Raw genomic sequence first — 27,663 nt, 5'->3', positions numbered from 1 at the left:
GTCGCCTATCTCGAAATTTGTAGCAATGGTTGGGGTGCTGCGGGCAGAGCACAGAGCCTTTCTGTACTTTCAGGCGCATAAAGCAAGGTATAATACCTAGTTAAAGGTAGAACTACGTGATTAAAAGTAAAAATTACGATAAATACAAAACATACTGATGGATTAATTGATTATATTATATATGTGCTCGTATGTTCATTCAAAAAGGCATCGGTTCAATCGATTGAACTGATAGAGTTTCTCACTGAGAAACTCTATGATTGAACTGATGTGTCCTTACCAATGCTCGATAGCAATCGTATTATTATAACAGCAGCGCAAAAAAGTGTATATATTTAAGGAATTCTAAACTGTCGCTCAATAACATTCTGGGCTCCAGTTTGGCAATACTTGTAGTCAGGGCTCACAGTTTTGGTTTCGATCATTTTCGCGCGCGCTCGTAACGCTGGGGGAAAAAAGAGTACACTGAAGAAAAAAGCTAGGCAACTTACTGCCAGCATATTATTGTTGAAACTCTAAGGACTGCCAGCAAATGCAGCCGTAAAACTACAAAACACACACGCACACAAATCGGAGGACGCCTAAGTACTTCTACGAAAGCGCGTTGAGACGCTTGGAGCGTTTTGATTTGACCTTAACGAAGCCGATGGCGAAGCGCAGTTAGAACGAAGGCGAGAGCTTTCGCGGACAAGGAAGGTGCGGATAGCACAGACTTCCGAGAGCGAGGCCGGGTAACGTGTCATTGCTGCGATGCCCTCCCCCCTCACGCAATACCGCGGCAGCAGGTGTTCCTAAAGCCCCTACACCAGCTTACGCTAGTGTGGAGGTGCTTTTAGAAGTTCGCTTTCGCCCGCTCTGTTCCTTCGAGGCTCGAGCCAGCAAGCGCGAGCCAGCATCACGAGCACGTGGCGTCGCAGCCAATGAGGATTTAGGCGTCGTTTCGCTGCTACAGACACCGGACGCCGGCTTTTTCGCTCAATGAGGCAGTTGACGCTTCCGCATCAATAAATTTTTCTGTCATTGCTCGTTGCATTCATAACTGTGTCACACCATGATGTGCTAATTTAGAATGACTGGTCAATGTGTCGCTCTAGGCTACAGGAGTCAACTGCCTGCGACCAAAACTGATTACGGCGGTCGTCCAAGGTTGCGTCGTTACAAACAACAGGACCAACTAGGTTTTCCTTCATAGGCGTAGGAAGGTAATTGCCTTAGAGGCGGAGCAAGGTACTTGATCATTTTCCAGCATGACCTGCCCGAAAGCCTTCCAATCAAAGCACAATGTCACCTACAAGAGCACTATCAGTCAGTAAGCCATCCACCAAATAAAAAACGATAGGGGAGAAGGTACCACATGGGGACTGTGACAGATGCAAATTTAAATCGCTGCTTCCTCTGTTTAAATAAGAGGAAAGAAAAAAAGGAACTCGCAATAGAACCAGGACATTCATTCGTTATGCAGGTAATTTTGTTGCCGAGGCATTCGTTGTAGAGGCACTTCACTGTACAGAGACATGCATATTTCGCTTGAAGTGTTCAAAAGATTTCAAGCTTACCACTGCACAATTGCATTCAAATTTTGCAGAAAGATCCCGTTTTGGAGTCTATATCGTTCAGTGCAATGCTTTGCACAGTTAATTGCCTGATTGTTAAGAAAAAGAAGTGCAAATTTGCCTTTTTTTATTGCAAGCTGCTGCCACAGCGGTGCAAGCATAAACATTTATTGCCACCTGCCGGCAGCTACAGAAAGCATCGTTTCAGGGAGGGCTGCCATGCATTCCAGAGGAGCGGGCAACATGCGTCAACCCTTCTCGACAGGATGCTTTATTCAGCTGCTGGCAGGCAGCAACACAAGTTTATGTTTGCGCCGTTGTGGCAGCAGCTTGCATCCACATAAATGAAGGTAGCTTAGCACTTTTCTTAAAAACCAGGCAATACTGCGTTACGCTGAATGGCGTAGACTCCAAAATACAATCTTTCTGCTAAATTTGAGCAAGAATAGTGCTGCAGTAAGCACAATATCCTTTCCTAGGTGTACTTTGTGGCGCAAAATCCAATATGTACAATATCCAGTATATGCAATATATATATATATATATATATATATACAATATCCTTATTCGAACACTTGAAGCGAAGTATGGGAGCCTCTGTATATTATGCATACTTCAACGTGCGTAAGCCTATTATGGCTAGTACAGCAATAAAATTGGGCAAAATTTGTTTCAGTTTTGTAGTTGGACATCTGCTTCTTGATTAACTTATGGCATGTTGCCAGAAAAGCTGGTTCAATCATGCATATTGAACCACAATGTACTGTCAGTGCTATAAGCTCAGAGCACCAGCTCGGACAGCAGGTCTGATGAACCTTGCATAGTAAGGAAGCCAACAGACAACAGTTCAACAATTTTATTGCATAAAACACCATTCGAGTCAGTAAGCAAACGAACTTGATATTACACAACCGAGGCACCTTAAATTTTATAAGAGGATGTTTCCATCAGTGAAAAATCCAGTGATGCCTAGAATAACACCTTGCCTCGGTATATAAGGCACATGCTGATTTTCACTCGGCTTTTACAGTGAACAAATGCAGATGAGTTACCTGCACTGTCTTAAGTATGTGTATACGAAATGTGTCGTCACACTTTATTTCACCTCAACAAGCAAGGATGTTTTAGACTGTTCTCCTATATCAAGTGAAGTAAAATGTGTCATAAGAGCTGAGATCTTTAAAACAAAATCGTTATATCATAAATCTGTTAAACTACCGCAACAGAACAAAATGGCAAAGCAGGCACTCGGATGACATTTGCTGCCATTTTCATGGTGATAGTAATTCAATCTATCACACACCCACACACACATATATATATATATATCCTTTGTACAATAAAAACTTAACTTCCGCGAGTAGTGGCAAGATAAGACTAAGACAAGTGGATCTTCAATGTGATCCCGATGCCACAGACTTGGCTTTGAAGGGCCCTGCAATGAAAAACAGCCGAGCATTCAGCAGACAACATGCGAAAAAGATTAAACAAACATTTAAAATGCTAATCAGGCTCATGAATTTCGGACAAGTACAAGACCGTCGTACGAGACCACACAAATGTAGGTGCAATAAGTGGAAATGAAGCCTTCCAGAAGAACTCTCTTGAGTTGTCCCACCTCCACACTGAAGCGGCCTTAAAGGACACTAAAGAAAAATGTTAAAGGGACTGCTTATAAGGCTTTCTAAGTATCACCAATGTTATTATTTACTTATTTATTTATTTATCTATCTATTTATTTATTTATTTACTTACTTATTTCATGTATTGTCAATCCCTCATGGGATTATAACAGGAAGGCCAAGTACAAATGCTAGTATTTGCAAACAAAGAATATAAATACATTATACAATCACGAGTGTGTTACTGCAAAGGTTCTTGTTTCGCTGAACAAAAGAATTTAGTACTTCATCACAAACGCAATATATGGGTACAATATACTGTAACCAAGAAGATTCTGAGAAAAGAAACCAAATAAGAAAGAAGAACAATTGAAAACACATGTGACATAAAACATCTAATGAAATGATAAACAGGATGCAGTCACACGTATAATGCATCACACAAAAAGAACACTTAAAGATTAAAGCGTTAGACTATGAACATCAGTAACTAACCGGAGTAAGTAAAGCAGAGCTGTAAGACGAGGAGATGTTTTTCCATTGAATTAGCAAATGTATCTCATGAGGTGCTGTTACTAATGGATTCACTGAGTTTGTTACACTCTCTTATTGCTAAAGGAAAGAATGAATTCTTGAAGCAATCGGTATAAAAAGAATACTCATTGAGTGTTTGTGTGTGTTTATGTTGCATTGGCCGTGTTTCATTTCTGGAGATGTATCTAGAGGCATCAATATTAAGCTTGTTGTGTAGGAGCTGGTACATAAGTTTAGAATAGGCTAGTACTGCTCAGTTTTGTACTGTTAAGATTCCGGTTTTGTTAAGCAGCTTGGTGGGCGAGTCTGTTAGTTTGTTTATTGTATATACACCGTAGAGCGTTCCTTTGTACACGTAGTTTTTTAATTGTTTAGTGTATGGAAACCAGATAACATTTGCATACTCAAAGACTGACCTGATGAAAATTTTGTAAGCCGGAAGTTTTGTATCGGGTGGTGCTAGTCGCAGGTGTCTTCCAAGAAAGAAAAGGCATTTCATTGCAGTCGCTGTAACATTGTTTATACGGGAGTTCCATCTGAAGTCGTGTGTCATTCCGAGGTACTTAATCCGAGCTACTTGTGTTCATGAACTCGTATTAGTGTCACGTCGTTAATGGCTTGAGTTACTTTTTTTTCTAGCGATTGAAAGAACAGCAGATTTCCTAGTATTGACGGTCATTTGCCAGTCGGCACACCAGTTAGACACAGCTTTCAAGTCGTTTAATGTTATGTGGTCCTCATGCGAGTTAATATTTCGATAAAGAATGCAGTCATCTACAAATTGCCTAACGTTTCTTGTGATTTTTTGCTGGTAGGTCATTAATAAAAATGAGAAATGAAAGGGGAGCCAGAATGCTTTCTTGGGGGCTCCTGATGTTACTCGGGCTGTCTGGGAAATCTGTCGATTCACTTCCACAAATTTGGTTAGTAAGATAGTTGCAAATGCAGTCAATTATGGGGCCTGTACCTAACGTAGTCTCAAGTTTCCTTATGAGCTATTTGTATGATACCTGATAAAATGCCTTTGAGAAATATGAGGTCTGCTTGTCTGTGTTGATCGACATTAAATGGTATGTCGTGGGTTACTTCCAGTAGTTGACTAATTGTACAAAGGCCTCTGCAAAAGCCATGTTAATATGGTGATATGATTTATGATATATGATATGGTGATATGACTTTCCTACAATAATGGTTATATGTTTTAGTATGATGTGTTCAAGAAGTTTGTGCACGGTACCCGTAAGCAAAATTGGCCAAAAGTTGGACGGGTCATCTTTGTTACGATCATAAGCTTAGCATTGAAAGCTTATCCAAGGTTCATACAGGATTCAGAGACAAAAATTCAAGGGTATTCAAGGACTTTCAAAACCCTGTCAAAGCTTTTTCAACATTGCAGAGCAACAGCCCATGCATAAATTTTTACTGTAACATTTCCAGGACACTATAGATAACTTTATTGCACTAGAGACACAAAAATTATACAGGAAATGTTCAGCTTTGATCATAGGTTCCCAACGAGACGTGAAGAAAGCAGTGTAAACATGTGAGGGGAACCACCACCAAGCACCAGTGTGTCTTGCTCTCACCCACTGCTGGGCTTTCCAGTTAGGCACAAGACGTTGTACGAAACAGAACTTGTGCACTCAGTCCATGGATTTTTATATATAACATCGTTTCTATAATTGGAATTTTGCCGGCTCCACATTGACCTTCATAGTGGGCGTATCATATAATTGATCTTGGGTTGTATAACTCAAGAAATTCAAGGGTTTTCAAGGGGAAAAAACAATTCGAGAACCTTTCAAGGGCCTTGAAAACATACTCTGCAATTTCAATGGTTTCGAGAACCTGTGCACACCCCGTTATTTTTTTATTTCCTTGCATACAATAATATTCAAGAAAGTGTTACATGTGCTTCAGCTAGCTCACATTTTGTATACAAAAAGCAAAAGTCGTGCATTTTGCATTGGTGCTTGCACTTGTTTATTTATTTGTGTTTGTTTGTTTGTTTGTTTGTTTGTTTGTTTGTTTGTTTGTTTGTTTGTTTATTGAAAATACCTCAAGGACCCTGTACATAGGGTTTTAGATGAGGGGTGGGCGGAGTTGATGTTTATAAAGTTAGTTGATGTTTCCAAAGATAGACTCAACGGCGGCTTTGAACTGAACAGGGTGGACGTGAAAGACAATGTTGGAGGGAAGATTGTTCCAGTCGATGGCTGTTTTGATACACGACTGTATTTACCCGATTCTAATGCACTTTCTTTTTTTTTTTTCAGAAAATGTATGTCCTGAAATCGCTTGGGGAGTGCAATCTTAAAACCAGAAGTGCGTTCACAACAGCCTAATGTCAGAGCCAGTCTCGTCAACGTCATCACCATTGCCATCACAAGGTAGTGACTACGGATTGCAACAGAATGAGTTCTTGCATAGCATGAAGACGACAATGACACGTCGCTTTCAGTCAGATTACGGAAGCGCATTCATACAACCAAGTTATTTAACTTATTTTACATGTTTAGCCGGCAGCAACAAGTCTCGTCACGTGTTCTTGGCATTCTGGAGAATTGGTGACTTTGCAGGACGAACTAGACAAGTGGGTAGCTGAGGCATGGGCCACCATCCTGTTTACGATTGATGGACGGTTGTTTGATAAATGTATATAATATCTAACACGCTATGGACCGTACGGAGGACAACGCATTGTGGTTCTTCAGAGACAGTGACAAAGTGCTGCCTGACAGTAATAACAATTGATGTAAATAAGCTTCAATTCTGTAAAGTTAAGGTATGCTTGTTTCGTCTTTTTCTTTTCACCAGAATCAGGGGCATTTGATGTTTGCGTACCTGAAAAATCGGGTGCGCGTTCAATTTATACATGTGTTTCGGAGCTCTAATGTCATTTTTACATAGGTTTTCACTTCGAACCCACAAAAAGGGGGTGCACATTCGATTCACGGATGTGCTCAATCTGGGGGCAAATACTGCCAAATGAATCAGCGGTGTGTACTGGTGTTTCTTCTGCCTCTTGTTTAATTCGACTCACCCGATAATACGACCAATTTCCTCAGTCCTGTTAAGGGTCAATTAATAGAAGTCCACCGTGTCAATGAGTGGGGCATGTGTCATATCTCCATATGGATGTATAGGAATCCTGCATTACCTAAAACCTGCAACCTGCATGTTCCCATATTTCATATGGGGTGCTCCTACGTGATGTAGGGCAACATATGGGTTTTCTCGAGACAACCTTAAGCCACTGCGGTGGGTAGTACACCGATACCTACCTATGTAGCTGAGCAGGACGGGAAGGAAGATGAGCCCGTGTGCGGCGCCCACCAGCACAATGGACAGGTACATGCGGAAGTAGAAAACCCGGAACAGCTGAGACTTCGAGAAGGCCAGCACTACGACACCACCAAACTTTGTCAGCGTGATGCCAGACAGCACCTGCAAATACCACATGCAAGCACAGTCATTCACTGCCAGCAGCAAGCATCAGCAACTTACGAGAACCGCAACTTGCACTATGCCACACACAGTGGTAAAGAGCTGTCATGTTCAAAGAGCTGTCGTGTTAGTGGTGAATCCACCTGCTATCTTGAAAAGGCTTCGCAATATCTACAAAATATTTTTGTCAGGGCTTTAAGCATTTAACACTGTTCAACATTTTGCACTGCTTTAACTTTAGTAAAATTTCGCTAATTAGCTGCTTTAATTACTTTAGCAAACATATTGTAACTGCACGAGTGAAGATGGTCAATGCTCAAGGAACACATGCACAGTGGCAAACACTGGGATTACCACCAATCTCATCCACAACATCTACCAAAAGATACATCGATATTCCACACACTGATGCCATGCAGGGTACATGGGAGGCTAAGCGGAAAACAGTGAAGGAAATACCAATGCATTCTGCTGCAGGTGTCAGCTGGAATCCTTGGCACACTGACTTGTCAACGCATGAATTACCTTACAGTTCACATCCAGTGCAATTCAAAGTTTACAAGAAAATTAACAAAAGCCAGTGAAATAGGGCAAGCTGGTGCCAGTTCAGGATTGTAGACAGCATATAAAAAGAAAAAGAAAACACACAAGAACATACAAGAATTCAAACAAGACAAATGCTTGCCCTGTTCAATTTCTTGCAGGCTCTTGTTTTATGGTACCCACAAGCATGAATCACTGAAACTCTTTGTCAAAGCAAAAGTGCACTGCAATGTGTTATTGGCATAGCCTGTTTCACAATACCGTAACATCCCAAATATAACACGAGTGGGAATTTTAGGATTGCAAATGGGAAAGAAGATTTATCTGCATGTAACATGGCTCTTAACAATTAACATGCTTCGATAACCTTTTTTTTTTTTTAATCAAAGCTGCACTACCTGCTCATTCACCATAATTTTCCTCTGACGACATATTGTCAGGGAGGAATAATTAGAGGTACTAATCTGCGCCGTCAAGAGCATTCAATATTCTGCACTCCTTAGAGATATGCAACATAGAAGCGAGTGCAGCTCGTAAAAAAGGTAGTCCAGTGCCTACTAGCCTTAGGCATCCATCACAGTGCAGTGACGTTGTAAACGAACTTGCATACACAGGCACTGTAAAATACACGATCATGCATTAAGGTGCAAGTTAGGAGGCGTGGTGCCGACCATACTCCAACACAGAACACAAGGTACAACGATATGGGACAATCACGAAGACAACTGCAGCACAAAAGGAAAAGATATGAACATACAATGGGAAACAAAGCAGGAACAAAATTACACCTAAGTATGTGATACGAAGCAAAATTACTAAAAGTGCGGCATACACTTTTCCAGTCACTCTGCCTCAACATCAATCTGATGTTAGAGAAGGCATAATATTTGCCTTATTCCATTTACCATAGCAAAATAATATAAATTACCCACCTTGGTTACTAAATGGAAAGCTATGCCACAGTTACACTTCATGGAAGGAGAGTTAGAATTCATGCATTCTTTTAGTCAGCGCAGAGAATGATGGCACCACAGGAAAGAAGGGACACAGGACGAGCGCTGCTAAAGCGATAAATCTAAGACGTCAAATGATGCCTGGTATACTAGTCAGCTGTTACTATGCGGTTAACTACAGCATTTGTGTTGTAAGCTAGAAGTTCAACACGTTGTGGATTGCCTTTCTCTTCCTTTTCTGTACATATTATTTACACCTGTTCTCCAAACCCTGAAGCATATGTAACACCGAATTTGTTTACTCGGTAGGCAAAACATAACTTAGCATCGACATCTACTCACAGAGCTTCCCATGGTTGCAAGAGATTCTTCAGACCGTGCAACACGAGAGGGCTGTCCACTCATGAGGAAAGCCCGGACAATGTGAGAGCAGAACTCCACAGATATGCCGACAGCCTGGGTAGTTATAAGACAAAAAATGTGAAGTGTGTGAGCATTCCAACAAGCTGCAACAAGCAACAAATTACTGGTCAGGAATGGGTAGCATCACTGAATGCCAAATCAAGTTCAGGATAAGCTTCTTAGAAAAAATGCTTGAACTAGTGAGAAACTCAACCTCCTCGCTTCCCATTTTGTGTCGTAGTGCAGTCTACCACAAAAGGCAGTTGTGACACAGAGGTTTGGCATGCTTCAACATTGTCCATTCATGGCATGTGATGTCATGCAATGCCAAAGCCAGCATTGTGGGCAGTGCTAAAGCATGTCCGTTGTCATCTTCTACAGTAAACCGAAATAATTATAGGATTAAGCACAAAAGAATAAGTCGAAATAATACTCATTATTTGATATGCTACATTTTAGGCACTCTTGAAATGTACACTTGCAAAGCTATTCTGGTACTTGTAAACTAGCCATAACCAAAGCATTAGGGCAGTAACTACACTGCTACCGTCTTGACAATTGATCGATGCAGCAGCATTTTATTGCTAGTGCTAAACCATTCTCACACAGACACAGAAAGGGTGAATGAGTTGCACTTTACAGTAGTGCAGCACGGAGTGGTACCATATCTGCATGAATATATATGGAACTGCAAACTCGAGAAAGCATTTTGTCTTATATCCTACTAACACAATATTTATTTATTTTTCATTTCTCTTCAATGTGTTGCTAGCTCAGGTAGCAAACGCCCTAGCTGTCTTAAAAAGCAGGTCTGGCACTACGTAAGGACAAATGCACCAAAAAGGTGCACATGTACAAGGATGCAAAAGCATAATGAAACGAAAAGGGGCATGACGACGAAGACACAGGCCTGTATACAGCTACAAGGATCAATGCATCATGACCCTTTTGGGATGTCTTTAGCATAGCACGATGGCAATGTATTACGGCAATGCATGCTGGTTTCCATCTCTTTAGCAGAGTACTCATCATGCTAAACAAAAAAAAAAAAACTTTCTACTCCGAGTCTATGGCTACTGTTAACGTTAACCGCAATAATTTTTTATTACCGGGTTCATCTAAATGAGCTTTGGGCATCGTATCTGTGAAAGTACGCTAAGTGGGTGTTCCTCACCAGAAAATGGAGTGCTCACCATGACGAGGTTGACTAAAGAGACAGCATTGAGGGCAATGTCCCATAAGTACATGATGCCCAGTATGTCCACAATGATCATGACGATGGTGAAGCAGACAATCGCAGCCGCCTTCAGGTTCAGGTCGAGCAGCAGAAAGGTGATGCCAAAGATTCCCACCAGCGAGATGCTCAGGTGGACCGCGGACTCGGCCTCGATTGTCAGGTACTGCTCGTAGAACACGTGGAAGATGCTGCATGCACAGGAACAGGAGGCGGAGACACAAGTCATGAGTGACACGCACACTGGCACGAAAGAAGTGGACCACAAACTGACGGAGATCTGCAACAATCCTTGAAACTGAGCCAGTTGGTGAACATGTAAAGAATAACTTCACAATGTTTGTTCCATGCCAAGAGAAAATTAGGCTGCAAATTAGACGCTTTGCCAGATTTGCAGGTATGCTTATCTGCATCAGACATTTTCCCTACTAATGGCAGCACCAGTTATGGTTCACATGAAGCTGAAGTGCTAGCTGCACATTCGTGGTTTCACTACAACAGTCGCATCTACATTTTTCATGTCAGAAGACAAGCAAACTGCGCTCATACATGCTAGCTACAAAAATGCCTATGCCGCCATTAGCTTAGAAAAATGCCAAAGCGTGCATAAAAATGCCAAAACACAACGCCAGTTCATTTGGCAGTATTTGGCAGAATTTTAACACGCCCCCGAATCAAATGTGCACCCGCTTTATATGTGTTAATTACACTGAAAGCAGTGGCCTAGCACTTTCTGTTTTTATATAGTGGATGACTGTCCAGTCTATCAAGCACTGCACGCCCCACTTGTCTCTCAGCACTATAGTGCAAGCAGACCCAAAGGGGGTGTGTGAACGTCTCATCACAACTGTATCACATGCATAGCTGTTGGCCATTCCAATTAGGAAGGCACAGAAGTTAGTAAATGTGACACCACGCCACAAACGGTAAAACATGGTCTGTTTGCATCGTGGTAATCCAGCTGGTACACCAAGTTGTAGGTCAGGGGTCACCGAACTTGGGCGAGAGATATTGCAACCATTCGAGCCCCGCAGGAGCAATGCATGTTCACCTTGCAACATAGCAAACATGACTGTCCTCACAGGTAGCAATCAGCTAGCTCAATATCAGCATCCTGCACCCCTGCTCCAGGAATGTCAAAGCACAACAATGCACCAGTACATGCACACAGGTACACCGACCGATGTGTCCATACCTTATACACATCCCACTCAGAATGAAGCACATTTTGCGAAAAACCTTTTCAGTCAGCAATACAGGCTCCCAGCTGCTGCCCAGCTATATACAGGCAGCAGCACACACAGTTTTAGCTCTTCCTTAACACTCGAGTGTCACAAAATTGCACACACACAAAAAAAAAATGATACAGACCTGTATGGAAACACTGTGGCATTATGAGCAGAAGAGGAAGTTTGGAGTTCATGCGTGACATTGTCAGCCACAAATCGTGCCATCCTAAGCGCACGTGTGAAGTCGTCGGAGTCTGCCAATGCTGTGTGGTAAGTCATGAACTGTGTCGCTGGGAAAAGGAGAAAAGGTAGAAAGAAGTCAGGTGCTGAACCCAGACAATATGAGAACATGACAGCTAACTTCCTTCAATTTCATTCACACTAGTGTCTGTCTCTCACATATACAGCCGTCAACTTTCATTGCTTTTACATTGGTTATACTAACCTTCCATTTAGGCTGACAATAAGTCCCAAAACGTGTCCATGCTATTTTAATGTGCCCTTGTATATTTGTTCAATTTTTAACATCAGATAGTTTCAAACCTCCTGCCAGGAGCTAATTAGCCAAAGTTAACTGCCATATAAATTGAAATATAGGTCAAAATTGTTTCCTGAAAAAAAGAGGGGAGGGGGGGAGGCTAAAGTCGCCCCTTCTCTTATATAGCGATCTTAGCACATTGTGAGTCATATGGCCAAGTTGAGGTCAGGGGTCGAAATAATTCCACATCCTGCCCAATTCTCACTGATTGTGCTAAACTTGAAGGAATCCTGACAGGCAGCTATGTTAAATCAAAGCTACATAACTGACAACTAAATCAAAAATACTAAAACAGAATGACATATTTCGGGTATACAGTAAACCTGTTCCACTCGAACTTGGATATCTCGAAATATCAAATAAGTCCACATTTTTTTCCAGCCATGGTATCAACCCACGTGTTTTTCATCTTGTATCTCGAAAAGTTTTTGTGTCAAACTGCGGGCAACTAAATATCTCGACTTCCAACATACAGGGTAAAAGGCAATAGGGCAGCATTGCTTGCACTCGCTTTACACCTGACAGCAACTCGCTATCCAAATCAGGCACCGCATCGGGCCGCGCTCCCCGCTCATCTTTCCCCCTTCTTTAATCTATCACCGCTCATGCACACTTGATTGGCTGTTCGCTGCCACTTTGTTGTGGCTTCATGCAGCAGCAGAGAGCTGGAAGCCTGTCATTTTTTCTCCCTTCTCATTTCGGACACTGTCAGTCACGCATCAACGTCATGACAGGGTATTACTCATTACCTTGAGCTAGATGATTGGCACTTTTGATCAGGCGCGATCAGCCTATGCATGAGCTGCACCCACAAGAAGCCAATGCGAGCCCACAGCATTTCAGTGAGGTAGTGGCTTCGTAAGGATGCTCACACAAGGATATAAATGCTGCGTCACTAGTGGGCATCTGCCAAAGGCATGATAATTGCGTTCTTATGCAGTTGAGGTTTTTCATGACGATGCAGAAAGTAGCAGCTTTTGAAATGTCTGAAAGAGGTTATACTGGGATGTCTGGCTTCAAATGATGCAGTAGAATCAATAGTCTTGATTCCACAACTGCACCAAGCATGCACGAAGCATGCTGCACGACTGCACGAAGTATGCTGTATTGGCAGAGTGGCAGTAACGCCGCTGCCTGTAGACGCTGACACCTCTAGTGCTGATGCACGTGAAACTAGTCGAAAATATCCCTAGTGGTACTATGGAAAGCCTCCATATGGTCTATGCGCAGCCAACCGTATTTTGCTTTTGTGATTTCACACATCTCAAAACTCTGCTTATCTCGAAGTTTCTTCAGACTTTTACAGCTTCGAGTTAAAGGTCGTTTACTGTACACAGCAAAGAAAAAGCAATATTACAGAAGAAGTACGGCAGTAGAATACATATACAGTAAGACCTTGTTAAACCGCACCCACTTAAACAGTAGTTTCATTTTAAATGTAGTAAAGTCAAATCCCCGGCTCAGCGACTAATGAACATAATGCATTTTGTGTACACATAAACTGCACAAGCTTATTGCATACGTATCGGTTAACATGTACGTTTCCACTTTCCGTCGCAACATCACGGAGGTACGGCGGCCAGGAAGAACAACGAGCCTCATAGATCGGAACGGCCTCCAAGCAGAAAGCACTTGGAAAGGTGAAGCCACATCAACATCAGAATCATTTTGGTACCGTGCCAGTGTGCAAGCGTTGTGGTCCTTGTTGTGGTTGTGGTGTCATGCAAGCTAAGACAAAAATTGGGTGCTCAGCATAGAAGAAAAATTGGACATCATTCGTGCTGTCCAACGTGGCACAAGGAAGTCAGCGCTGGAACACGAGAGGGGTCTACCGTTGACTACGGTGTGTGGCATTTGAAATGCGAAGGAGAACTTGGTCGGCAATAATGCTGCGACCATGAAAATATGTCAGTTACAAGGTTCGACTTTTCGAGGTTAGACTTTTCGCCATCATTGCCTCTGTTATTGCCGAAGTGTCGCCTAACGACAGTGATGAGGACAACACGGAAAGCGACAGCCCGGGCGATTCAGGCCCGACAGTGGCAGATGCTGCACATTACGTCAGCCTCATGCAGGTGTTTGCCGAGCAGAGGGGGCGGGCGGAAAAGCTGGCTCGTAGCTCGAGCCAGTTTGAGGGTGCCATCGTCGCTGCTAACCCGCTGCAACATCAAACAAAAATAACATACTTTTGTCGCACAAAGTGAGGAAATACTGCATGTTTTCTTACCTTTCATCGCACTCTCTCATACTTTCGTTTTTGAAAGGTAAGTGGGTGACCTCATGCTATTTCGGCTAAGCAGTACTACCGTTTAGTACATAGTTTCTCCAAGCTCCAGTCAATTACAGTTTAACGAAGTTTCGCTATATCCTGTTAGATTGCTGAAACTGTGTCTCCATGACTTTAGCTGCATGTTTACACACTACATTCTACTAAATTGTCACAACAACAAATTATATTGGTTTTACTGCATCTAACTGCACTAAATTTACAGTGGAACAATGCAATTTTCATCTGATGTGAAATTAAATACAATACTGTAAACCCTTAATAATTTTTGAGGAACCCTGCTCTTCCAAGGCCTCACATCTCCAAAGTGGTTAAGAAGACCGCTGCTTGTGCTTGCAGTATTTGTTCTCTCCTTGAGCGTTTTGAACAAAAAACTCTTGCGCGCAGCTTAATTGATGTCTTGGTCGACAGGTGGCGGTATGTCCCTGTTGATTTCTTCCTTTCTTATACATCTGGAGCACGTTTTTCTATGTGACAACCGGTGTTTTGAAAATGGCATCTGATGGAGGCAATGTGAGTATGGCTGGCCCGTCTTTCGAAAAAGAGAGATTTCATCACCTTCTTCCAGCTATGATTGTTCATACACTGAGGTGTACATCGTTTCACAAAGAGAAGACAAAAGAGATGATGACTGAGGTCGGCAGTTCCCCTGATGAAGACAAAGAGAAAACCTCGCAGAATTACATCACAAGTGCGCATCTGTGGAATAAAATTGATGTGAACAGCGTTTCGCCGAAACCTACCCTGCTTCCTTTTGTCTGTCCCCATAAGAAGTTGACTGCAAGCTCACCAGCTGAATATTTACAATATATGTATTGTTTTGTGGAGGATGAGCTGGTTTTGACAATGGTCAACGGAACTAATCGGAAAGAAACTATGTGTAATTTCATGTTTTGAGCTGTACTACACCCTCCCAAAGTACTGTTAGTCTAGTCACGGAGTGTCAACATGCACTGTCAATGTGACAAAGACAAAACATTTCTGTATACCGTATTTCCTCGCATAATGATTACACGTTTTTGTAAAAAAAATTGACGTAAATTCAGGGGTGCGATCATTACGCAGGTTAAATTTCCTGCAAAAAGATTTTTTTTTTCCATCTCGCTTGCTGCGGGATGACAAGTCAACAAGCAGGCGGCTGCCACTGTGACCAGTATAGTAACCTTATGGCTGTGACAGTGCGGGACACCAAGACAAAAATGGCAGCCAGCAGAGCAAGCCGAACGTGATATTTTTTTCTTCTCGTGAGTACATACGCGCATAGAAACAGTTTCTTCCGTATCAGTAATGAATAATATCGTTAATATCGGCAAGTTTGCGATAATAACGTAGCCATGTCCACTTTGAGAGGACAGAAACAGAGATGGGTGTGCTTAGCTGCTAGTGACATACAAACACATGGTGGGCATGCTGCAGAAACTGCGGCATTTGTATTCACTACTATCCTAATATGACACGTTTACACTAAGGTTGGGCGAATATCTTAGCCATGTTACAAGCATCGGCATATGAATAGGGTACACTTCAAATGTATCAGTGTAAACGTGGCCACTATCGTTGCTGCTCGCGATTTGTTGCGTACCCACAAGTGCAGATGAGATCAGAAGAATCGAAAGGCGCCTTTTTTGTTGTTGTTGGCCAAAACCATTATGAAGCCAAGGCAAGTTTGGTTGTAGCTTTTTTTTTTTTTCATGGAAGTGCAGAAAGTGATGAAGATAATGAAATGGGGCATCTGCTTAAGAATGTTGGGTTCGTGCAGACCGCTTGGAGTGCCTTCAAGAGTCGTTCGTGTAGGATTTTACAGATGGTAAGCGCGATCATCATTAGCTAGACTTGGCACATGACATATCGCTGCGACAAGTTCGGGGTGCGACCATTACGCGAGTGCAATCATTATGCGAGCAAATACGATATTTCTTGACACATATTTTGCTGATTGCTAGCATGCGGTTGGTGCATATGTACTATAGCATATAATAAACTTCAGTAACCAACTTTTATTTATTCTATGAGTTGGTTATTTCTTTCTTCCTCAAAAACCTGCTTTTTGTAACGACGATACTCACAATCAGCAATATAAAAATAAGCATTAGGGGGCAGAGATTTCTTGATAAAACAGAATGGCTAAGGGTTTAAAGTGTCATAAAGAATCCGCACTCAGTACAATGTGCAATGTAACAAACTAAACAGCAGCACGTGCTTAGGTGGCTTTGTCCTTAACTTCTGCCCAAAAATGAGGTGACACAGTAAAACAAATGAAACACACACACGCACGCACGCACACACGCACGCACGCACACGCGCACACACACACACACACACCAGCTGTTCCAACTAATGTCACCAAGAATAAAAAATAACAGAGGGTTTTACATGAATGGCACCCACCATATTTTGATAGGCATTGGTGCTAGTCAAGAGCTTTTTCGTCTTGTTTCTTTTTCCCTTAGCAAATTAATCATTCAAATCATTTTAATTACCTAACTTATAACTAACTCATCAATACATAAGCTCTCAATGTAAAAGCTGCTGAGGATATTAATAAATGTCCAATAATGGTGTTAAATCAAACCAACACCTTAAGTTCTTTTTTTTCCCACAGAAAAGAAAACCTACAAAGTTTCTACACATGACAATGCATCCACAAGCCAGCAAAAGCAGTGGTTTGAAACGTAAATCTTGTCATATAGTACCTCGCACACAGTGGCGTAGCTAGGTCGTCTGGCACCCGGGGCCCTTAACTCTCCTGTCACCCCCCCCCCCCTTGGGTGTAGTCGAGGAAGGCGGGGATATCGTCAATTTTCGGGTGTCTTCAGCCGTATATGACACCCCCCCTCCCCCCTAGTGGCCCCGTGCACCCAGGGCCCACGGCCCCCCGGCCTCCCCCCCTGTTGCTACGCCACTGCTCGAACACCTTACACATGTTCAAAGCTAGGACTTCACATCTGATAAGGACTGAAGATGTTTGCCAGAAGCTGCTGACGCTTTGGGAAAACAGCACGGTCACTTGTTCCCAGTGCAAAAAGGTAGGCCCAAGATTGACAAGTTTTACATTTCAAAGTGCTGCGAAAGTGGCAAGAAAGAAGACTTACCTCCAATACGAGAACTGTTTTTGTTATAGATCTGCACTGCATTGGCATAGGCAGCATGACCCCTAGACAAATGCAAAAAAAAAAGGTTTTATTACTGAATTTATCCTTTGCAGTTCGCACTACATGTAGTCCGTACCAAGGAAAAGATTGTGAAACGATAAAAATCTAACTGCATCATAATAATAATAATAATTATGTGGTTTTACGTGCCAAAACCACTTTCTGATTATGAGGCACGCCGTAGTGGAGGACTCCGGAAATTTGGACCACCTGGGGTTCTTTAACATGCACCTAAATCTAAGTACACGGGTGTTTTTTCGCATTTCGCCCCCATCGAAATGCGGCCGCCGTGGCCGGGATTCGATCCCGCGACCTCGTGCTCAGCAGCCCAACACCATAGCCACTAAGCAACCACGGCGGGTTAACTGCATCAAACTTCAATATGAGAGGGTTCTGTTAACAACCAACACTACTCCACTAAGGCTAACGCATTTCTGCAGCACCACTCCACACTTAAAAAAAATGATTCCCACTATACCCAAGCATTCCCTAAACAAAAAACAAAAAAGAAAGTCGGTAGGCATTTGAGTGATAGTAGTCAATTTGCTGGAGTAACTCCGGCTGTCAATTGGATGCCTAAAAAAAAAAAAGAAAGAGCAATGGCTCACAAAGTACGGGTGCACGCTGTCATCTTAGTGACGTAACAACGAAGCCCCAACGCAGCCCGTAAGGATGTGGTAAATTTTTCACTCAATGCGGTTCCCTTTGTCACGCACTTGAATACCTTGCAATTTTTTAATAAATTCCTTAGCATCAGGAGAAAGAAAATCGCATTCAAGATGACAGTGAGTGATCAACAGGAAAAGAACAAGAAAATGCACTACACATGATTTGCGAAGGCCAGCACATGTGTCCTGTCTGTATCACTCGTCCCATCGTCTACATTTTTCGTCACATTTAACGGGAAGCCACAGGCTTCAGCCTGTGGCTTTTTCGTTTACCCGCTCTCGATCGCTTCCAAGTCCAACCCAACACGGTGGCTCAATGGCTAGGGTGTTTCACTGCTAAGCTCGAGCTCGCGAGTTCAATCCTGGCTGCTGCGGCAGCATTCCAATATAGGCAACATGCAAGAATGCTTGGCTCCAAAATAATTTTGGCCACCTGGGGTTCTTTAAAGCGCACCTAAATCTAAGTACACAAGCATTTCTGCCTATTGCCCCCATTGGAGTGAGACCGCCGTGGCCTGGATCAGACCCGCAACCGGTCAAGCAGTTCAGAACGATCTTAGCTGTAATGACAATGCATACTTTAGCAGGTTCAGGGGATGGACATCTCAAAACTTTGTTAGTGTTGGGACATCTGCCAAGCAGACAAGGCTTCCCAACTGCTTGGCTTCAATTTTGCAATGTGCCCTAAATTTTATGATTAATAAAGGTTAACTGTTGCATCTTTTTAATTAGTCTCCCTCACATATCAATTTGCCATGTAAGTAATATCTGCCACTTCAGGTAATTCCCTTCAACAGGCTAAATTGCACTACGTGCTTTATATGATTTCTAAAAAATTTGTTCATAAAAAAAAGGGGGGGGGGGTGCAATATACAGGATGTCTGCAAAGATGGGAGGCTCAGGTGGCAATGAGACAGCCATGTCATCAAAGAGCATTACGAAACTAACAATAGCACTGTCAGCTCACGGAGGCTCTTGTCTGTCAGCAGTGACGTATCGAACTTTCTTTGCAGGATTGCTTACATACATCTTCACAGGATTTACCACGGGATCCCTCACAGCATTCTCTCCAAGGCTTGTCAAAAGCAGCTGGCCTGACAAGGCGGCAAGACAGGAAGTGCCAATTCTTACTTATTGATCTATTGCCACATTGTCCATTATATAAATAGTTCCCTTCATCCTAGCCTATCCTCTCTTCCAATCCTCAGTCTATACCCTTTACCCCCAACCCCATGCATCCTCACTGCTGACCACCGTTTAGGCGTCAACAGACTTGGCTCGACCGTTACAGTGCAGTCGGTAGCAATTTCCCTCACCTTCCTTTTCATGTTGTCATGATAAACAACCAATTACTACTAATGAACGATATCAGAGCCTCAGTAGCATCTTTTACGTTAACAGGCAAATTGTAAAAGGCCACTCAAAGGGAAGTTGTAGAAGAGCTTGGTCAGACAGCTTGGCAAGTGAATATTCATTGTTTAGAGGAGAAAAGGATGCCTGTTGCTTGCCTTTCAATTACGCAATGCCAGGTTCCACACTGTCATTTTGAGATTTGTAAGCCAGAAATTATATGTGGCCAATTTCATGAAAGAGAACACCATGAAACTGTTATCCGGTTCTACTCCAACAAAGGTTCAAACAAGGTTTTCCCTAGCAGAGGTAAAGCTGCAAAGGCGTTTGCAAAGGTTTCTCGTATGATTCATGCAGAAATGAAAAGAGAAAGTCCTTTTTTTTTTTTAAATAAAGGTGGTACTAAAGCAAGGATATTCAATAAAATAAAGTGCAGCAACAAGTAAAAAAAGAAAAGAACACTTGTCACATGTGGCTCTGAAACATACCCTTTGGGGCACGTGGCATCCGGGTTGTCATTCAGGAACTCCAAGAGGAACCTCTGGAATGTGTCACCAACAGGGCGTTCCTGCTGCTTTTGCTTTGACAAGCAGGGCACGCAAGTCTTTGGCCCTAAATAAAGGAAATGAAGGCCTTTACTCTTGCTAGAATTTGAAAGAAAAACTAATTTCCCAAACAAATCTATTTCGATAAAGAAAAACAAAGCAAAACCAAATTTACAGATTCTGAACCAGTCAGAAAGCAGGGCTGAAGCAAATCAAACTGCATTGCCACAGAACTTGCCAATTCGCAGGAAGAATACAGAGTTTAGATGAATAATGCTGATGAAACAATAAAGAAGCCAGGTCAAGCACAACTACAATGCCTCCACATGCAGCGTATGAAGCCAGTTGTATATACTATGTACAGTGAGTTGCATTTTCCTTGTAACAACTTTCTTTTTTTAATTTCACGCTTACTTCTTTGATTTTGCTCAAATTTTGTGAGATTTCATTTTATGGTCCAGATTGTTTAACATAACATTTGACACAGTTACATGCTTCGTCTGTCAAGAAAACAATGTGAATTTGTCTTTTCAGTACCTCTCTTGACGATCAGATCGCACTTCCCACGGATACAGGGGAAAGAAAGGCCATGCCTTGCCATACTGCAGATACCAGAAGTCGCAAGGTAATGTCATAAACACCGTGCTTCGATCATCACCAATTGGGAGAGGCATAGACAACGACAAGTTTGACTTTTTTTCTTAGCAAACCAGGCAAGTAAGAGTGCCAAGTGTTATACTGAAAATGAGGACCACAATATGTGATATTGCTGCAAAATTTGTGTAAGAAAGCAGAGGTAAGGTCTCGGCACTGTTAGCATTGTAGAAATAAATTCGGTGTTCACAGCTGGTAAAATGCGGGGATCACAGCGCATAAAATACCATGGTCAGTCTGTGCATATTGCAACGAACTTACTTGTGTGGTTGCGAGGACAAAAGGCCATTGTAGAGTTGTCCATTGCACAGCACGATTGTGTCTTGGTCCATGTGACGTAGTCATCCAGCCAAGACATCGGGGGCTGAGAAATGGTTGTCCTGTTGATAAAAACGGAAGACATGCCAAAATCAGGTTCATTTTAAGCAGCACAAAGCAAACAAACAGGACAAAACGAAATAGTTAAACAGAAACAGCATTAGTTAGCATGAATGTGTTAATTTTCTCTTTCTTTGTCCAGCCAGCACACCCATGCTAATGGTCTGGCAACTCAACGCACTGCCTCAAAGCTCAAGCATATTGGCCAGAAACTCCAACAAAATTTTTTTGACAATCATTTAGCCGAAGGTCTGCTACTGGTGTGTGTTACGAAAACATAAAACATCCTTTTCCTTTTCATGTTTTCCTTTATCCTGGATGCATTTCAGGGAAAAAGCTCATTCTCCAGTAAAAACTTTTAGAAGAGCAAACACAAAACCAAGACACTGAATATTCGTAAACTCTTAACATAATAGAAAGCACAATGTTTTGCATTTCACAGTATCCCCACAGTATCACATGCTTAAATGTAACTAACTTTCTTTTCTCTGTATCATTTGAATGCGGACGTCCACAGCCTGCCTGCACAATAGCACTAGGTTACTGTTTGCTTTTACTTTAATGTACAAAATTTGTCAAAAGCACAAAAGTGTCATTTGAAAAACATATTTAAACATAAAAGTGAGTTTCGGATGCCACACACTGCTCGCAAGGTTTTTTGATCAAAACAATGAAACAACTAACTGCTCATTTTAATGCTACGGAGTCGTAGACATTTATAGCATTTATATCAAGTACCCTATACCTGTTAACTGCCTTCAAAGTGGATTTATATTCAAATGATGCCTAGATGCAACAGCTGTCAAATGAAATCATTATTATGCTAGTAAGTAATACCCTTCAACAGATAAGATGTGTCTAGCTGAAACAACCTGTAAACCACAACGGAAGAAAAGCTAGAAAAGAAAGAGAAGCAGGTTAACTTATATAGAGGTTTTCACAATAATCAAATAAGGTGTGCATTAACTTATATTTTTCTCTTTTGTCAATTTGCCAATAACATAGGTAACTAATGATTACTGAAAAAAAATGCAACAGTTTTGTTTTATTTCTAAGGCCAACTCTGCATACATTGGCACGTCATCGACGCAACATGAAAGAATGTACAGGCGTGTACAATTACCATGTTTGAAGAAGTGACGTGCATATTTTTTTTCCCCTTGAGATGTTCCTCATTCTCATTTATTAGACCTACACAATAAGTACAGGATGCCCATTTTCTACGGTGCGATATGTGGCTAAAAGAGCATTACATATGATTGCAGCAACATTGTATTGCAATATTACAGCTACAGTACATAGTTCAATATGGCAGTTCAATATATTAGAAGGTCACAATTAAACAGCAGCACAACAGATAGGTGCATAGCAGTCAGCCCCCTGCAGTTGGCTTTCTCTGCATTGCATGATATGATGATAGACCTTTGCATAGAAAAGGAGTGGCCCTATGTTAGGAAGTGGGGTACATAGGAGAGAAAGACAAAGATTACAAATGATGGTCGTATATGACTGAAGTTTGAGCTTATTCATAAAGAAATTAGCATCAATCCATAGTGCATTTGCATAATCAATCAGCACAAAGATGCACCAGTAGCTGAGGCAGTATGATCAAAGAAACGGCTGAACAGAGAGTCACTGTGAAGATCGGCCACATAAAGAAACTGCAAGAGCCTATAAACTTTTTTGAGGCATGAATAGCAGTTGCGGAGGCATAAAAAAGAAAAGCATGAAGTAAAAAAAAAACAGTCTGGTCGGTTGATTGGTGCTCTACCCCTTTTCGGAATATTTTATGAAGGTCCACTAATCTATTCCCTAGCCACAAAATTACCGATTACATTAAAGGGTCTCAGTTGAACTCGCCTCATACCACACCACTCGTTCATGCTCCAGGTTTGACAATGGTCGTAGCTTGTACCAAAATATGCAATTAAGAGACCAGTTTATTCTACCAACCACTGTTTTGTGTGAAGAATTAGCCGATGTTTGTGTCACCTGCAGCTGCAACATGTTCTGGCCGGGGCAGCTAGCGCAACGGGAAGCTGGCTGGCCCGCTTCATGCCATAGTGCTGGTCATTGATCTTGCACTTATGTGGGCGTATACTCTAGTGCAGGGAAAGCTGCCACTAATTGGTGACATGGGTCCAGGAAACAGTGGACAGTAAGGCCCTGTGCTGTGTGGTTGAACAATTAAATTACTCTGTAAACCGTTTTATCTATTATTTAGTTATCTTAATTTATATGTTTTCGTTGTTTGTACGATTACCTTTAGACAGCAGCATATGCGATAATCCACCATCTTACAACATACCGCATCCATAATTTTGGAGAGAAGGGACTTCGGGTATAATGAACCTTTCTCGCTGCGTTACGTATTACAATCCATTGTAACAAGTGTCGACCATACCACAAACCAAAAACCCTTCCTAACAATGCTCTCCCGTGAAACTGCCAGGGGCCACAGAGCAGACACTCTGCAATACTAATAATGTACAATGAAGAAGGAGGTCATAATTCAGAATGAGTGGCAGAATTGGGAACGAGTAGCAGCCTTGTTCACGATGAGCAAGACACGCCCTCAACACCTGAAGCTTTAAAGGAGTACCTGTATTTATTTTCAGAGTTGTAAAACTTTAACTACATGCTTCTCACACGTGAAAGAATGACATTTAGCCAGTATGGAGGCAGAGAGACACTTAAAACAGCCTTTAAGTTGATACTAAAAGCTCGTCTCAAAATTCCAGACCAGGCATCATCAACATTATTCTCATGTCATGAGACAGCAAAATTTGCTTTGTGTAGCAATAAGGCTAGGTATGATGGCATTGCTCATTAAAGAACTAACAAGGGCGCTGTGAACGTTTCTCCCAACTTTGCTCAAGTGTGGCGGCTGCATTGTTCATGGGAACGGAGCCAAGCCAGAATATAGTGACCCCACGACACATGCTCCTGAGTACCGGCAGTGAAACACGCTTGTAGAAACAAGCTTAGTAGCAAATTACTTGGGGTGCTCCAGCACTTGTCAGCATTGTTTCTAGGACTTAGAGGGCGTGAACGTTTGTTTAACAAAAAATATTATTCAAATAAAGTTTCAAACTATCACATCAGTACTCACTTAATGCTTTGCCTTCCTTGCATAAACCTACACAAACCTATGAAACAATATGATGAAACAGGGAGATGTGTGCTCACAAGTTGTGGTAGAAAGCAGCCAAGCTGATCTGCGAGTACAGCGACTGCGAGCTGCATCCAGGTAAGCCGCAAATGAGATGCTGGTCCTCGTAGCGCGTATAGTTGTAGCCAGGCTGGACTACAAAATACAGTGGTGGCCCAACGGCCAGCGCAGTCTTCTGCATGTGGAAGTACTCTTGAAGGTAGGAATCCTGCACAAGAGAAATTAACACAAAGGAAACGGAAAGCGTAAAATGCATAAGTAAACAAGGAAATCCTTGCATTACTAAAGCTAAACTTTTTTTTTTTTTTCTGGCCCTCATACACAGCCTGAAACTAAAGTTCAGCATGGAGAGCCAAAGGCAAGTGAAGAGGACTTGTCTACTCAGGGCTACTTGCACAAAACTGCTCTTTTAAGCGCCAAAGGTCTGTACCAGACCTAAGAGTATATGACAAGTCACCAGAGATGTCTTAAGGATTCCTGAATGAAATGAAAATATGTATAAAATTATCTGTGGTTAGAGCTGGTGGAGGCAACCTTACATGATTAAAGCTATAAGCACAGCTCATTGCATCAAACAGCTGTGCACAGATATTGCGGACAGTAAATGCACAAAATTACATCCCCCATTTGTTACATCAGAACCATACTTTCATGTTAAAGACATCACTGAAGAAAACAGCAGTAAGGAGAAGTGGTGGAGTGCTGAAAAAATGATGAACTCCTGTCACAACAGAGGAGTGCTTTACAGTTTAGCAGTGCATCAAATCCACCACACGTGCACATCAGCCTCAACAAATCTAGAGCCCTGTTAGAAGAAATGCATGACTAGCGAGCCACTCACAATAGCAAGTGGCACGGTGCATAACTTCATCATGGTTTACATATACATGACACCACTGAGAAAGCTGCTCCGTAAAATTTACCCCCATGCATTTCTTAACAGACATAAAAGTGCTATGAGTTATAGGTCATAATGGCATCCTGCTCTTATCAGAACACAGCCATTGTACAGTCAAGACAAAAAGACCGTGGGAAAAAAATGCATACATGCGAGTCAAGGCATGGACAATATGACTGCTCGACTAGCAACTCGTTATTTTACTAGTAAAATGGCTCATAGCAGCTACTGCATAAAAGATTCTGATGTTTTCAAGGACTTTCAAGGCATTTTTCAAGAATTGGTCAAGCCTTCAAGTGCACTGGTTCTTGTCATGGTATACCTAGTAACACGCGGAGGTGATGCATTGTTGCTATTAGTGGAGGAAGTACGGGTTGTTTTTTTTACGTGCCATCTTCTCAACTACAGCCTTAACACGTAACACAGGAAACTCGCAGCCACCACCGAGGATAAAACTTGCAGCCAGATGCACTAAATACTATTCAGCTATCACTCAACTTAAATGCTTTGCAGTTTGTGCAGGGGTTCGTAGTATGCTCAGTGCGGACTCAAAAGGATGGTAGTGTCCTCACATGCATTTTTAAGGAAGCAGCAGGCAATTCGCTTACACAGCCTCGTAAACTCACAGCTGGTGCATGCCGCAACAGCAATTCGCACTGCAGCTTTCAAATGAAACGTGTACTTATTTATCCTTTTTACAGGGACTGCCTCAAGCCCACCAACAACTTCAGGTTATCGCTCAGCGCAAGATGCACCTGCATGATTTCGAACTTACTCGAAGATTACCTTTGATTATCGACGTTATCTGCTGTGTCTGTTGCCAGTGAACATCGTTTAATCTGACTGTATGCGCAACACAAACTGTGTAGTATTTTCTGGAAGATGCGCTGGCACCAGCGATTACGCTGGAACCTTCTACAAATCACGTATAAAAGTCGACGTGCTTGACACACAGATCAGATTTCGACAATCACCGACTGTGCTCGCCGCTATCGTTATGCTTCGAGTGCCACTTGCTTTTGTGGGCACAGGGTCGCCCAATGAAGAAGTTAGTTTCGCGATTCACAGTTTTGCTATATCATGTTCTTCACTGTCACTACAACGTGACACAACGTAGCAGTCATCGTCAGCATTTCTCTTGCAAAGACAGCTCTTTGCTACAGCTGACATGCCCGCAGCTGTCATAGGTACAATTATGTCACGTATGTAAGGAGCCCCATACATGTTACTGCTTGCCTTACGTGCAGGGCCAGCACCAAGCACCGTAGTAGTTCTACAAACACCATGTGCCCCAAGCTTCATTACTGAAAAGCTGAATTTCAGAATCACGACTCCAAATATGTACACTTCTCTACTGTAATGCCATTGGACTAAAGCTGAAAAACAAAGCCTATTTGAATTATGACTCCACCAACAAGATGCAACTCACAAGAGGCATGGATATCTCTTGGTCCAAACCTATCTTAGTGTTTCCCAGAAATGCAAATGACAAGCACATCCATCCAACAAACACGAACATCTGCAAAGTACAGTGAAAAGAGAGAAAGAAAAAAAAGAAACATTAAACAACTGAAAGAGTAACTGCACCTACGTTTTGAAGTCTGCTACAGCCTCGAAAAGTATTCTATTGTGCCAGGCCACCAGCAAAAGAAAAACACTTATTAAACAAAATAGAATCTATCAATCACTGGTTCTACCAGAACACAAATAAAAACAGAAAAGCCAGAAATTAATTTTTCCTACCAACACTATGGCAATTTTCTACTTTAGCACTGATTGTGTAAGTAAAGATATGACATATCTTGCTCAGCATTCAGCATTCTCATATAAATTTAAGTAAATTTTTTTTTGCGAAAAGAGATACGCAAGACTGAAAACAGGCATCCATCTGAAAGCAGCACAAAGCTAAGTGAGACCCAAACAGGTTCTTCAGGTGTAGCGTCGCAGCTGAAAAATTTATCCTGGGGCTGTATTTTGTAATGAACCTAATGAATGTAAGAATTTACATTTCTTTTGCTTTTTGCCACTGGCTCACGTGAAGCTAATTTAGCCAAGTAAATGTGAGAACTGCCAATCTATCCAAGTACACAAGAAGCCATTTAATAAAGTAAGTACTACTGTTAGATCATTACGTCACTGTATGGCAAGTTTAATTCCACATGAACTTACTGAATGACTGACAGAGGTTTGGCATCCCTAAGACCTACAGGGGCTACAGGGACTGCCGTAATGAAAGGTTCTAGGTAAATTTGAATTGCCCGGGGTTCTATAGTGCTCTCTCGGTGCTCTGTACACAAGCATTTTTGCATTCCAAACCCACCAGAACATGGCTGCCATGACTGAACCGAATCCATAACCTTGTGCTTTGCAGAAGGATGTCATGCCATTGACCTACTGTGATGGATAATGTCATATGTGCAATGACATTTTAAAATTCAATGGATCTCTTGATTTTAAGGAAAAAGGTCAATATTCTGAGACAGCTAACAAATATAGAAAAATTA

At 42.0% G+C, this 27,663-nt stretch overlaps 1 protein-coding gene across 1 annotated transcript in view; it reads right to left on the bottom strand.

Annotated features, from left to right (window-relative positions):
• Positions 1-2,394: 2,394 nt before the first annotated feature.
• The window catches only part of LOC139057489 (NPC intracellular cholesterol transporter 1-like), a 70,016-nt gene continuing 44,747 nt past the window's right edge, over positions 2,395-27,663 (bottom strand). Inside the window, exons 16-25 of the mRNA XM_070535823.1 lie at positions 26,589-26,678; positions 24,279-24,469; positions 20,973-21,091; positions 20,001-20,124; positions 17,435-17,496; positions 11,660-11,807; positions 10,248-10,479; positions 8,995-9,108; positions 6,994-7,156; positions 2,395-2,988 (exon numbers count right to left, since the gene is read on the bottom strand). Of these exons, the coding sequence (XP_070391924.1) occupies positions 2,948-2,988; positions 6,994-7,156; positions 8,995-9,108; positions 10,248-10,479; positions 11,660-11,807; positions 17,435-17,496; positions 20,001-20,124; positions 20,973-21,091; positions 24,279-24,469; positions 26,589-26,678 (1,284 nt within the window). The 3' untranslated portion in view covers positions 2,395-2,947. The remainder of the gene's footprint in view (positions 2,989-6,993; positions 7,157-8,994; positions 9,109-10,247; positions 10,480-11,659; positions 11,808-17,434; positions 17,497-20,000; positions 20,125-20,972; positions 21,092-24,278; positions 24,470-26,588; positions 26,679-27,663) is intronic.

Source organism: Dermacentor albipictus, chromosome 3 (assembly GCF_038994185.2).
Source record: "Dermacentor albipictus isolate Rhodes 1998 colony chromosome 3, USDA_Dalb.pri_finalv2, whole genome shotgun sequence".
NCBI classification, from domain to species: Eukaryota; Metazoa; Arthropoda; class Arachnida; order Ixodida; family Ixodidae; genus Dermacentor; species Dermacentor albipictus.
This window is presented reverse-complemented; position numbering and strand designations above follow the sequence as displayed.